General features: G+C 38.0%; 1 protein-coding gene across 1 annotated transcript; it reads right to left on the reverse strand.

Moving 5' to 3' along the window:
- Window positions 1–946: 946 nt before the first annotated feature.
- On the reverse strand, window positions 947–14160 carry ACADM (acyl-CoA dehydrogenase medium chain). The gene is made up of 12 exons (XM_056497650.1): window positions 13983–14160; window positions 10734–10833; window positions 9855–9952; window positions 9670–9739; window positions 7635–7735; window positions 7468–7548; window positions 6499–6629; window positions 5283–5391; window positions 4278–4418; window positions 4105–4200; window positions 3155–3403; window positions 947–1249 (listed from the first exon to the last, which is right to left on the reverse strand). The coding sequence occupies exons 1-12, from the start codon at window positions 14004–14006 to the stop codon at window positions 1178–1180; spliced, it is 1272 nt and encodes a 423-aa protein (XP_056353625.1). The 5' UTR covers window positions 14007–14160; the 3' UTR covers window positions 947–1177.
- Between the last annotated feature and the right edge of the window lie 841 nt (window positions 14161–15001).

Genomic DNA, 15001 nt, shown 5'->3' on the forward strand with positions numbered 1-15001 from the left:
TGTCCATTCTGCCAGCATTGCCAAGAAGGGTCTATCCAAGGTTTAAAAAAAAAATCTAATTCCTTCTTTTGGCTGTTCCTGCTGCAAACATAGTTAAGAATATACATTGATGGAAAGGAACAATAGGTTTATATTTACAAGAAAGACATGAAGCTATTAGAGAGCACCCAAAGGGGGGCAATGAAGATAGTGAAGGGCCTTGTGGGGAAGCTGTATGAGGAGTGGCAGAGGTCACTTGGTCTGTTCAGCCTGAAGAAGAGTTGTAGGGGAGACTCATCACAGTTTATAACTTCCTTGTGAGGGGAGAGGGGCAGGCACGATCTCGTGTCTCATGCTCAGTGGCTAAAGGAATGGTGGAGCTGAGGCAGGAGGCTTAGGTTTGGTATTGTGGGAAGGTTCTACCCCCGGAGGGTGGTCAGGCACTGAGTAGGCTCCCTATGGCCGTGATCGCAGCTCCAAGGCTTCCAGAGCAGCATTTGGACCATGCTCTCAGGTACAGGGTGGGATTTTTGTGCAGGCCAGGAGTTGGACTCGATGGTCCTTGTGGGTCCCTCCCAACTTGGTGTACTCTGTGATTCTGTGTTTAAATATACTAGATTTTAGATTAAAAAAATATTGGAAGTAATAGTTAAGGGAAAGCCACACATTTTCACTTGAAGTGATTCATCCTTACTTAATAGGTAGACGCTTCAGAGTGTGAAGGCCTGATTCTCTCAAGCTGAAACTGCTTCTGCTGGATAGTGTATAAATCCTCAGCACAGACACACACAGACAATAGTGATGCAGGCCTTCCTGCTGGTCAACTGGAAGGGCTGTTCAGCTGCTTGGGGCAAGAGCATAGAGAAACTGAAATACAGCTAATTAACCTACTTCAGAAATTGTATTTTGGGTTAGTTATTCCAGTGTAAGTGATACGACAAGCAAAATGAATACAAACCAACCACACTTCTCTTAAAAATATTTTAATAAAATGCAGCATTGACTGTCAAAAATTACATTCTGATTATCTTATTTTATGGTGAGAACAGAATCAGTGCTTAATAATGAACAGAATAATAATATTTTGAAGGCTTTTTTTTCTTCATCCCTTTTTAATTCTATTGAGAAACACACTAAAATATTTTTCCATATAACCACAGAACACTACAGCACCGCCAGACACACTTTATACATTTCTTTAAGCCTTAAATTTGCCAACATGTTCACGAGCTATGATCATCCTTTGAATCTGAGCAGTTCCCTCATAAATCTGCAAAGAAGAATTGCAATAAGGTTACTGGTAATTTTAAAAAAGGCTTTAACAGGTATATATTTGTAAACATCCATGGCACTAATCCAGCGTGGATTAGGATGTGCAGGAAGACAGAAAAAAACAGAGAAAATTTCAGTGTGACAGAGTATTTACAGTGGGCTAAATGAAATGTAGCTCACACAGGATACTGAAAAAGTCTTGTTCTCTCAGGTGCTCTTCAGTCAGTAGGGCTCTCATGAAAATAGACAGGTGACAACATTCCTCTTATTTGAGGAAGAAAATACATTATTTAGTTTTCTCAAAGTAGTATCTGAAATCCTGGTTGAAAGGGAAGAGATGACTTGTCCTTAAGTGTTTTCTTTGGCTAGCCTTTCAAGGTTATACCATATACTGTTTGATCCATTTATTTCCATTGCTTCTTGTTAACTAGTACTCTCTCCCATACAGTTTTGTTTATGGTTTTCTTTATTCTTGCATTTTCTTCTAGAAACAGCCTGCATCATCCCTCTGTTCTGTTTGTTTGCTGGCAGCAAAGTCAAAAATAGATAAAAAAGCACCTACAAAGTTCTAATGCCAAAGGAAGAGGTATGCTCCACAGGCATACTGCAATGTAATGCACGGGCTTAAGCAACATAATTTAATGTTTCAGCTCCCAGTTCTGCCAGAACTTGGTTTGACAAATTGTTGAAAATAAACTCACTTATAGGAATAATCTTTCCAGGAACCATTTTAAAAATAAGAATGCTATAACCTGTGTTCACATTAATGTTCTGGTTCAGAACAAGGTGTTGATCCCCAAAGTGAATTCTCTGCTGCTGCTTACCCCATGCTGATCCAGTCTACAGAGCAGACTGTGTTTCATGAATAACAGGTACCTTCTGAAACCAACTGAAATAGCAGCTCTGCTTTCTCTCCATACTAAACAGTCACCAATCCCTAGAAAAGCCATAATGGTACAGGCCTGCACCTGGACCCTAACAACTGGATGCCTATCAGGGACATACATTCCAAGGGTCACCAGGTGAACAGCTTTATGGTGCATCACTTGTTCTTCTTGGGTTCTATTCCTGTCTGTCTCTCCCTTTAATTATTATAATTTACTTTATTTTTATTATTAAACTGTTCTTATTCTCAATGCATGAGATTTACTTTTTTTTCCAATTCTCTCCACCATCCCTCCGGAGAAGGGAGGAGAAGGGAGTGAGCAGCTGTGTGGCAATTTAGTTGCCCACTGGGGTTAAACTGCAACACCATGAGACTCAGTACCCCTGATACCTCAGCCACAGTATTCTACAGCGGCTTATAATACCAAAGTTTGAAACAGAAAGTTTAACGGAAAAGAAAAACAAAAACAAAAACCCCAACCAAATGAAAAACACCTCTTCCCTCATAAGTTGTTGGGTTAAGAAACTGCTTTAGTGTTCAGGCTAAGAAGACAGCTGAACTGCAAGAGACATCAATTCAGGATACAGATAGATGGTCAGAAGATTTGCATCTCTGAAGGTTTTCAAGAGCAGTATGATATGTAAACCACCTCTACTTACAGAACACCAGAGCAAGCATTGGTATTTTGATCAGGATCTTTTCCCTAAGAGTTCAAAAACTTCAAAATTGAGAATCCAAGAATTGCAACGAGTTACCACATTGGAGGCAAAAAAACCCAAACACACAACAATTTATTTCTCTTATGCAGTTTCCCTTTTCCTCAAGTGTGATGACTCTTATATGGAAGTAATTTTCTGATTTGAAATAATTTCCTGATTTGAATGACTCTTTTTTTAAATGGACGGATTACTGCTTTCATTCTAATTTTTTTTTAATGGGTACAACACGACTTGAAGTAAGTAGCTATTAGTTTATTCTATACAAAATGTATGCATTATCATATTTTCTTTTACTTACCTGGTAGATTTTAGCATCCCTCATTAGCTTTTCTACAGGATATTCAGTATTAAATCCATTTCCTCCAAAAATCTGTACTGCATCTGCAGCTACTTGGTTTGCAATGTCACCAGCAAATGCCTTTGCAATGGAAGCATAGTAGGTATTCCTGCGACCAGCATCGACTTCCCATGCAGCTCTCTGGTAAGCCATCCTAGCGAGTTCAACTTTCATTGCCATTTCAGCAAGCAGGAAAGACACTGCTTGATGCTATGATGAAATAAACTACATTAATATTGCCTGCTTTAAATTCTATGACATCCAAGAAAGGTGTAATCTCCTTAATACAGTGATTTTTTTTCAAAAAACTCAGTAAGTTGTACAAGAGAAGTTCTACAGCATATGCATCATGCTCTCATATACATATATTGAATTACAGCCTTAAGTGTTCAATTTCTAAATCCATGTAGTCATAGGGAATAAATATTGATTAAACAACAGTTGAAGTTGTTCTTTCCTATTTATGAGATTGGTATTTACCTTGCTGTTTATTTGTATTTTTTCAAAACTGGTAAGCAGCATGATGGACAATGTAGTCTATTGGTGTTCATTAATACTGTATGTCTTGTTTCACATACCTCAGATGTTTTCTTGTCCCCTGAAAATCTCTCTTTACTAGCACTGAAAAACTTAAGTATGCCCTGCTGGTATATAAGTTCTGAGCTTCTGGGCAGAGTTTTGTTTCTGCTTTTACTACTACCATTGATAAATTACCAAAAATTCTTGAAGTTACCACATAGCTAAGTTTACTTATGGTGCAGCCTATATGCTTGTAAACCACAAAATAGAAGAGGTATTATATAAAAATTAAGTAAATATAAATATCAAGGAATAACCTTGAATAATTGGTAGCAGTATATCTGGAGTGAAAACATAAACTTCTATTATATTCTGTCTGCCCCTACACTTACTTCAACAATTGGTTTCCCAAAGGTTTTTCTCTCCAAAGCGTATCTAGTAGCTTCATCGAGGGCTCTTTTTGCTAATCCAACAGCACCAGCTGCTACCTAAATTGAATACAGGCCAGAATAAAAAATCAGAAATTCCTGCTATATTTTATAACCAAGTTTTTTCTGATACTTACAGGTGGTCTGGTCTTATCAAAAGCTCCCATTGCAATTTTAAAGCCGGCTCCTTCACCTATCAATACATTTTCTTTTGGTACTCTCACATCTTCAAAGACAATGCCTCTTGTATCTGAGCAGCGTTGACCCATATTCATTTCCTGAAGTGGGAAATTTACAGATGTGCTACTAAATTGGATTATTCTAAGGTACAGTATGTTTTCATTATTTCATTCAAAGCATATAGTTTTTCTTCCCCAAAGCACTTAATCTAAAAATTACCACATATAAGACAAATTCTAGTTTTGTACTTCCAGACGCAGCATGCCCTTAACTTATCTAAGCTGGGCAGTTTACTTTCTCCTTATATGAAATTAGTTCTGTTGCTGTAATCAGTCTTCTTGTGTTCTTCTAGTTCAACTATCTTTGAGATGCAAGTGGGAAAAGAAAAGAATCTAACGTGCAGGAAATTCTGGTATATTACAAGTAAGTAAATAAATAAATGAGCTTTTCAAGTTTTCAGATTTCTTGCCTAATGTTGAACATTCAGTGTCGCCTACTATTAAAAATAGTACTTTTTTGTAAAGAGAGAACTAGCATCAGTATATCTAAAGCCTCTTCTTTGACCGGCACTAGCTAAAATTAAAACTCACTGTGTGTGTATTTATAGTCAAAATTGTCCAACTTGCTTTTTATTCTGTCAAGGCATACTACTCCTCATTCACTGGCACCTGCCAATACAGTAGTTCCCAAAGACTCTTTGATGTCCAAACTAAGACAAGCTGTTCAAAGTAGTCATCTTACTTTACGCCATTCTGAATAATTCCTTTTCTGAAATAATAGCTTTAAAATTGTGTTTTATGAATAGTTCCTCTATGTAGTGAAAATGAAAGGATGGTTGTACATAAGCATATGATACTGTTCAGTTGTGTAAGTCTTTTTTCTTTAGTAGTACATTTGTTTTATTATTGGTTTAGAACTGAACAATAATTCCTGGCTTGTCGAACTAGAAATACAATATTTACCTTTCTTCCAATTTGGATCCCTGGGCTGTCTGCTTCCACAATGAATCCAGTAAAGGCTTTGCTTGCAGGAGCTTTTGGATCTGGATTGGTACGTGCTAACAAAAAATACCTAGTATAAAACAAAGTAGATGGATGCAGTTTATCCTCACAATTAACAACATATATTTATCTAGCACTTTAAACATTTTTATGTGCCTTTCTACCATATAATGAATTCTGTCTGTGAGCTAACAACCTTCCTTTCTTGCCATCCTGAAATTAAGAGGAGAAGGAACAAAAGAGTAGAATTTTCAAAGATTCAAGATGTCATAAAATTTAATAACATTATTAGGATGAATATGCAAAGATATTCTACTTTTTCCATGTATCCTAAGTCTTTATGATATTAACAGCTTCCCTAATAGGACCAAAGAAACCTAATTCAGAGCATGTACATAAAGATTAGTGCTTAGGACATACATTCTTGGATGTAAAAGTTGTCACCTGATTTCAAAGATCTTGATTTTGTTTTTCTAAGTGTATGTTATAAATAAGTATTTATCTTAGAAACTGAACAGCTGTAAATCACTTTTATGGTATTCAGTAACGTAAAAAGAAATCTGATAGATTGTCTTTGGTGGGTCTGCCTTCAATAAGAAAGTAACTAAAAAATTAGGTTTTGGGTAAGTGTATAAATTTTTTCCACTTGAATTCAGGGAAATTTCTGTATTGTGCCTCAGCATGATGTAAGATATAATTTAAGAGGTTTACATTGTTAAAGCATGCTCCAGACAAGACAGCCATATCTGCAAACTTTGACAGATGGAAAATGTCTTCTTCGCAGAAAATAAAACCTAACACTACAATCCAACAGTGTTTCTAGCTTCACTAGGAGTAAGAGGTGTTTCTAGTAGAATAACATTTAATTTTGATAGCCACAAGATTCAAGAGGCCATTCTTAAGTGTGGAGTCATGATGTCAGCACTCATTTTCCTTTTTAGGCTTTCCATAGCACTCAAGACTGCACTTGTATATGCTATCCTGATAGCTATCCTGATAAACTTCACAGAGATTAAAATGTAGTCTGCTGAAAAACAGAGAACGCTCAGATTTTTATCTGAAGGATAGGTTGAAGGATAGGTCTTTAAAGGACAGGTCTTTAAAGAATTTAACTGAGTGGAGAGGTGGGGTAAAGCCACTACGTAACAGCACAGAACTATGACACCAGTTGACATACCAGTTTGCTTTCCCCCCATTTGTGATCCACATCTTCTGACCGTTAATAACATATTCATCTCCTTTCTTCTCAGCCTTTGTTTTTATACCAGCCACATCAGAGCCTGCTCCAGGCTCTGTTACACAGTACGCCTAAAAGAAATGAAGATGAAAAATCTTGGAGAATAAAAGTTCTATCTTTAGTCAACTACAAATTATGTGCATCAAACTAGTTGTCAAAGGTTTAAATGAACTGCATGGTAAAATCCAAACACCAAATAAACAAAATCCCCCAATAAAACCTCAAAACAACCTGACACACAGCCCCCTCCCCCTTGCAAACAGCTGGCCAGGTAAGGGTTCATTTTCTTTATCCATCCGTAATAATACATAAAATTGGCTTTTAATCACATAAACATTCTGTAACCCGTAAGTTATTACTTCCTTAGGCTTCAAAAATTCTGATGTGAAAGCTGAGGATCTTTAAAGTCTGAAAATAAGACCACTGAGTAACATTTTATATTTTCTGAGTCCTTCAATTTAGGAGGCTTAGTTGTAGATTTACATACATTGCACAAAAATCTTTACTTCTATGTGACAAGTACTGTTTATGTAATATTTAAGATCACAGGTAGGGTTTCATTCCCATCCAATTTAAGGGTCTCCTTACACAAACCTTGTATTTTTTCTTTAATGTCTTTAACTCTTCTTGAAAGGGAAGTAAAAACTATTAAATTTTGGTAAGTGTCTTAGCATGAGGATAATTTTCCAAGTAATATCTTCTGTTTATTTACTGGATGTATCTCACTAGTACTCGCTACCTTTCAGTAAATTTCACTGTTTACATACAAATCAGAAAGGGCTAAGTTGTGAGTACACGTAAGTGTTAGGGGGAAAAAAATTGCAAAAAAAGAGGGAAAAAAAAGAAAAAAAAGGAGTAACACTATTAATATGGTTTAGAAACATTCTACAATATAGCAGTCATACTTACACACATCATTGGTTCCTCTGTCATTCTTCCTAAGTATTTTTTCTGCTGATGTTCATTTCCTGCAATGATAACTGGCATTTGCTGAAAGTAAATATTTAGACCGTTAATCTGGCTCTTTCAAGGAAAAAGATTGTAGTTTAAGGGATGTAAGAAAAGACAGAACTTACCCCTAGGGAGTTTGCTTCAATGGCAGTTTGAACCCCTGTACATCCATAAGCTAACTCTTCTGTAATAAGGCATGCTTCAAAACTGCCAAGGCCAAGGCCACCTATGGTTGAAGTATTTAAGTTACTCAAGGGGATTTAAATAGCATATTAATATTAGTGATTTACATAACATACTTAACAAAAATGTATTCTTTCATATACATGTGATTGTGTACTCTGTTTGGTTAGGCATTCTCATGCAAGCTCTTTAAATAAAACTTCATCAGAAGAGTAACAGGTGATTTGAAATCGTGTCATGTGTCCAGAGTTACTGTTTCATTAATGGGGGACAACTTGCACAAAGTGCAAGAATGTACCACTCATGTTTTTTTACTACTGTACATTCAAGAATAAAGAGTTCCTAAGAAACAGAGAAGAGGCTCCTGAGCCAAAAGCATTTGGGAACAAAGAAGTGTCCTTATTAGTAGACAACCAGTGAAGTAATCTGTTTCTGAAAGAAGCAAACACTAGGGGAAACTGGCCTACACTACATACAAATACAATAACAACTACCTCAAAAATATTTTCCTGAACTTTCAGGTGACTTCCTCGGTCAAAGAAATAATTCTCTTTGGTATCGTTGTTATGCCAACCCTTGACAGACATCTGTTACGTGAATTTGCCCAGTTTCTTTTTGAATCTATGTAAAATTTTAGCATCTATATCCCACAGGGGCAATAAGTTGCAAATTAACTCCATGCATGCAGAACAATCTCCTTTCACTTGTTTTGAATCTAGCATCTGCTGACATAATTTGATGCCTTCTGATTGTATTGAAAGGGACAGTGAACCATTAATTCCTTTTCACACTCCCATGACACTGACATTTCAGTCATTTCTCCTATAGAATTTACATCTCACACAGAAGATAAAACTTTTATAACCTTTGTCATCCTTTTAAAAACCTTCTCCACTTCCCCAATGCTCTCTTGAGATGGAAGGATCTGACTGGATAATGACTTAAAGAGGCAAGTGCAATTCGGATTTAGGAAGCAGCATAATTATGCCTTCTGCTTTTTTCTTCATTCCCTTAAGGGTCCCTCTTGACCTTAGATTTTACAGTTTTGACCACTTCTGAGAATTATGTTCATGTTCACAGGATCCAAAGATATATTTTCTGACAGGCAGTATTTAATGCACAGCATACCTTTTCTCTATGAACTTTAGCTTGCTTCTTTCCCTTCCCATGTGCATCACTTTTTCTTTTTGGAATCACATTGCCATTTAAACTCTCACTTTGTTTCATGACCTTTTCCTGCAGCTCTCTGAACCAGATCATCTTTTCTACACTGAATAACTCAGTATTATCAGCAAACTCTATCACCTTTGCATTTATGCCCTTTTCCAGTTTATTTATAGACATCCAAAATAGCACAAGACCTAGCAAGGCTGTGCTGCTAATTTTGCCAGTATGAAACCTGATGATTCTTAGAACTTATTTTGGAAGTTCAGGCATTCTCTATCAACCTGCAATCCCTTGTTCACACACTTATTAGCTACTTCAGAGAACTCTAATGATTTTATGAGGCATGAGTTCCTTTGACTAAAATCCTTCTCTAGCACATCATGTTTGCCTGTATCAGTCATACATCTTATGAGCCAGGATTCTGCTGTACTGCACTTAATCTAAACTGAAAAACTGTCCTTCTGGGATAAACTCTTAAATTGCTTCAGCCTGTATCAGAGACTAGAACAAAAAATGAGCTTCTAATTTCTCTGCCTAATCAGCTGACATTGCAGCAGGGGAACATTAAGCAGCTGTAATCACGGTAGAAAAATCTGGTCATAAATTACTAAACGATAATCTGTCTAATTTGTCTCCTGATTACACCCACACCTAGTAACACACTTGTGTGTCAACCTGCCTACTGATTAAATTTAGATTATTCAAGTATGCAACTATTTATTCAGTACAGAATCCATAATCACACATAAGAATCTCATCTAATGTCTTTTCATTGTTTCATTTTATGGATTAAAAAGAATGTTTACTTACCACAGCTTTCTGGTATGTGTGAATTCATAAGACCAAGCTCCCAAGCCCGCTTTATAAGTGGAACAGGATACTGAAACAGAGAAAATCACCTTCTGATTCACCACAACCAAAACTTTAAATTTTATGCAGGTTAAGATAAAAGTCTGTTTTTTCCCAGTTTTTCCCTTACACTATGGTAGATTTACCTCTCCAGTTTTGTCATATTGTGCAGCAACAGGAATAATTTCCTCCACAGCAAATTTACGAGCAGTAGCTTGAAACTCTTTCTGTTCATCAGTAAGTTCTATTTTTAAAAAGGAAGTGAAAAAGATCATAAATCCTCTGCTGTCTTTTATTTTGCCAATTGTCAAGACTACAATTAAAAAGAAAATGAGCATCCTCCCAGGACAACCCAAACCACCACAATTTGGGGCACCCCAGGAAGAAAAAACTCAGGGTCCTCTTCTTCCTGGGAGAAAACCTCCACTGTTCTCTGATCAGCCCTACATGCACTTGCTTACATCTGATTAAATTATCCATAAAATATTGAAAACAAAGTAGAGAAGTGTAATATAAAATGTATTACCAAAAGAAAGAATACTGTGTTAATTAAATGCATAAAAAGAGAGGTTGCCTAAAGATCCTGACTCTTCAGTTTCAAACATCTAGATCTGATCCTCTACATTTGCTTGTATATATATTCTATATAATATGCTAAGATGAAGATTAATTTCTTTTTTTACATTTCTTGATAACCAAGTTCAACTATGACTACATTTAGGTACTGTAACATTGAAAACAGCAATATGAGGTAAGTATTCAAAGGTAAGACACTTTGGCAATAAAAATTCTTAAGACAGACATCAGTTAAAAAAAGAAAAAAATCTTAAGAACACTACACATATCTGCCTTGCCTCAGCAAAGGACAAAGTTACTTTGTTTTTTAAACTAATTTTTAAATAGAAATGTATTTAGAACACCTTCATTTCAAAATCATGGTGAACTATAGTATCGGATATATTGTTTATTTTTAACTCTGCAATTTGCTTGATTGTTACATTTCTTTCAAAAACTATGTTACTTACCAAAGCTAAAGCCAGCTCCAGGTTTGCCTACATGTAAGTTTTGAGCAGGTTTACTAGAATAGGACCTCCATCCCTGCCCTGCAATGGTTTGAAGCATTTGCTAAAGAGGAAAAAAACATGAGGTGTAAGATCTTTACAACTCAAGGCTCCTAAAACTACTAACCTATCTGCTGCAGAACATTAAATGTAGACTCACTCTTTAGAAATGGCATCACATCAGGTAGAATACAATTACTACAGTGATAAAAGAATTACTGGCTACGTTGTTTTCCTCCTGTGGCAAGCAGCACTTACATGAACTGACACCTCTGCTAGGAATCTCAGGCTGTAACAGGACCAAGAGTGAGTGACTGCTGTATGCACTTTTTGTGTACTTAAAAATTATTAAGCATAATGAAAATTTATGTTCACGGAGACATAGCAATATATATTTCTTTAATTTATACGTACTCCCATCAAACTTCATTTTCTGGCCCTCTAGTGAATATCTATTACTCAATGTTTACCTACATGCAGATTTAGCAAGATTTTAAAAACAACGTACCTCTTAGCCAATATATCAGAATATTCTGATAATGTCCTAGACTTATCTCTGCTTTCTTTTAATATGCTGCTGCCACTGACACTTGGTGACCCTCCAAACACAGAGAGAACACAGCAGACTATCTGAAGTTTATTTTTCCTCCTAATACTTATCACAATTTTATTCTTTTTCATTGTAAATACTTTCTCTGCTTTTTTAAGTTTAGAACCCCAAATATTGTTGCTACAGCTATTTTCAGAATGTGTTAATACTGGCAAAAACATGTCTGAATTTGTTTTAAGAGGGTGGTTTACTCTCTTTCAAGAGCTATGAACCTCTGAAATGTTTGGAAATTAGTGAAAAATATGTAACTGGATAATTTTTTAGAATTACCCAAATCAATATTGCAAAAACAAATTTGCCTGAACACTAAGGAAAGGCTTCTTCTTTATTTTCTTCTGTGAAAATGTAGACTTATTTTTTAAAATTGTGATCGGAGCAGTCACTTATTTCCTAGCATTAAAAAAAATTGAATTATTGATAGCAATGCAAAAAATATTACAGAAATTTTACTGGGAACTCTGGAAGACAAGCACATTTCAGAAAGTTACATAGCTGGGGAGGCAATAAGTATCTTCAAAAAAGTTATGGCAGATAAACTGTGCTCTTAAAAATAGTCATGCTATATGATAGATGGTTATAACACAGGACAAGAAGCATGAAGAACACTGCCAATAATAGGTCTCAACACAGTGAAAAAAGTATTTCTGGAGGATACTAAAAATATCTATAAAGCTCAAAGGTAAAGAAATGCAGAAGTACCACTAGTAGGCACAGAAGAGGGAGAGGCTATAACATATTTGCAAACTGTGCTGGTAATGTCAATTTCTTAATAGTTCAGGATTGCATTTGGTAGTAGGTAATACAGTATTAATTTCAAGTTTTTAGAAACAATAGACATTGCAAAACAGTATCCTGCTATGTTTTCTGTTACTGCTATGTCTCATGTTAAAAAACAAAACAATACCACAAAAAATCTAGAATGACCTCGATTCTTCAGAATTATTTACACCTTATTTTTTCAGGAAAAAAGACAAGATGAGGTTGAAAAGAAGTCAGATGATTGTAATTTTTTTTTATTTTCTTTTTTTAAGGAGCAGCCATTGATAGATTAAGGCATAGCTTTGCCACCAAAAGGTTTTTCCTAAACTTGGAAAAGTACTGGATTCAAACTAATGCACAAAGTAGTGATATCCTACAAGGAAGAAGTTGTAAAATTTAAACCAGCGAACTTACGTCTCTTGTGATATAGTATGCAAAGTAACACTGAAGATTACTCTGGAAAAGCTCAACAATACTCCCACAAACAAATATGGACTGGAACCTGCATGGCTGATATGGGTGACAAAGGATGAGGGTTTGCTACATGTAAGAATTTGGATGACCATGTATCTACTTTTCAACTTTCCTGTTGCTTGACTCTGAGGAACAGTTAGATTCAGTGACAAATTCAGATGCAACTCCTACTGCATTTCCTTGCACTACTGTATAAACTCTGTTGCAATTACAAATATAGTCATCAGTGTAGTGTGACTGACACTGGAAGAATGTGCTGTCAGGAAAAGGGTATGACAAGGCTACTCACAAAAGGGATGCAATCTCTTTATTACCTTGATGCCAAAAGAACTATAGTACCAGTTTGGCAGGTTCTGTGGGACAACAATAAGCTTGATTCTCCCTCACGTATCTCAGGGCAAAAACGAAAAGAATTATTAAGAGCAGTTTGTTGCTGGGACAACATGTCAGAAGGCTGAACTTGAAATAATAATTTTCTCCCTATGGGCTTCCTTTGCCTAAAGCATTACTTTTGATCCATAAGATACCAACTTCAGATGGAGACGTCTTCCCTCACTCTCACAGCAACACTTGTGAGCCGTGGCCAAGCTGCATCAATCTGGGGCAAACTAACACTGCTGCTAAGGAGGCTGTGAAGGGCCTTTCAAGGAATTCAGACTCAAGAATGCCCCTGGAAATAGGGAATCCAGAAAAAGACATGTGTAAATGATAAATGTGTTTTGAATAGTTTTTATTTTCTAGTTTGAAGCTGTGAGGTTTTTGGTGGTTCAGTACAGTAGAAAGTTTGTACTTTAGAAAACCAACTGTTGTATTTCACGCATATTTTTAAAAAATTAACATAGGTAGTACAGCTACGTAGGCTAAAGAAAATGCATTGGATAAAATGCTCTGAACTCTAACCCCGGTGTTTTGAAGCTGTCTCCACCGTTAAACGGGAGGTGCCAGACGCGGCCTCTGCCACATGAGGAACTCCAGGGCTGTGCAGTAACTCCACTGAAGAACATGAGATGGCAATACCCACTCGAACCGTGAGGAATAAGGCAATAAACTCGGGTAATACTGCGAGGCAGGAAAAGCAGCACAGCGGGCGAATTCCAGCCCCGCCGGCTGTCCCCGCGGGGCAGCCCCTCTGCCCGCAGCTGTCCCGACGGCCACGGCGGGCGGAACGCGGGCTGGCCCTGCCTCTTCCGCCCTTCGCCCTCTGCCACACGGCGGCCCTTCCCCGCCGCCCGGGCTGCCTCGGCCGCCAGCGCCGGCAGCGTCTCGCTTCGGCTCGGCTCGGCTCGGCCCGGCTCGGCTCGGCTCGGTCCGTCCCGCGCCTTCCCCCGAGCCTTGCGTCCTCCGAGCGCCCGCCCGCCCCAGCCACTCACCCGCGTCGCCCTCAGCGCAGCCATCTCGGCGGGAGTGCGCGGCAGCCGCAGCGGCTTCGGGGGCGGTGCTCGGGCGGGCGGGGCGGTGCCACGCGGGAAGCCCTGGGCGGGACGGGCCGCCCCGCCTCGCTCCGCTCCCGCGAGGGCAGCGCTGGCCGGGTCGCTCTCCTCCGGCCTGGTCACTCCCCTCCGGCCGGGTCGCTGCCCTTCGGGCGGGTCGCTCTTCTCCGGCCTGGTCACTCCCCTCCGGCCGCCCTGCGAGAGCAGCCGCGCCCCGCCCGGCCCGAGCAGCGGCAGTGTCCGTGCCCTAACGTGGCCGGTTTGCTGCCTGTTTGCCGAGTGTCCTAGGCTGGCTCCAATCACCTACATCATTCCCCTCCTAGCAGAAAAGCCAGTGTAAGCAGTTTTACTGTGATTTGCGCCTCGGGGAATCATAAACTCGTGTTTCGGAGTTGTGCGAGGAGCTGAGAGCGACTGGGCCTGGCTCACGGGAATTGTTACCGTGTTGATAGTTACATAAAATGTGCCTGTAAATGCTCTTAATTCCGGTTGTATTTTAAAGGAAGAGCAATGCTTTTGGAAATTACCTGTGGTGCGTAAAAGCACACGCTTTTGGATATCATTGTTTCACTGTTTCACAGCAGTATTTTTTAGGGGTTTGTTAAAACAAGGATTTCAAGAAAAATGGCAGCCATTGATTTTTCTGTTAATTCCTTATTTGGTGTGAAATTTTAACAGAATTTACAAAATATTTTTCTGGAAGCTGGATTTTGAATAATGTTTTATTTTGCATAATAATACCAAATAACATGCAACAAATATTTTTTCATCATTGTTGCCTTTTTATGTTTGGCTCTTAATTGCTTTTTTTGTTTGTGATAGTTGAGAGTACTGATTTTGTAGTTAATACCAAAGAAACAGTTTGATAGAAAACTAACCATATAAAGGTTATTTCCAGACATATTTATCAACTGTCTGAAAGGAGATGATTGCAATGTTTTGTAGACTTCATACTATTG

This window comes from Oenanthe melanoleuca, chromosome 8 (assembly GCF_029582105.1).
Source record: "Oenanthe melanoleuca isolate GR-GAL-2019-014 chromosome 8, OMel1.0, whole genome shotgun sequence".
Classification (NCBI taxonomy): Eukaryota; Metazoa; Chordata; class Aves; order Passeriformes; family Muscicapidae; genus Oenanthe; species Oenanthe melanoleuca.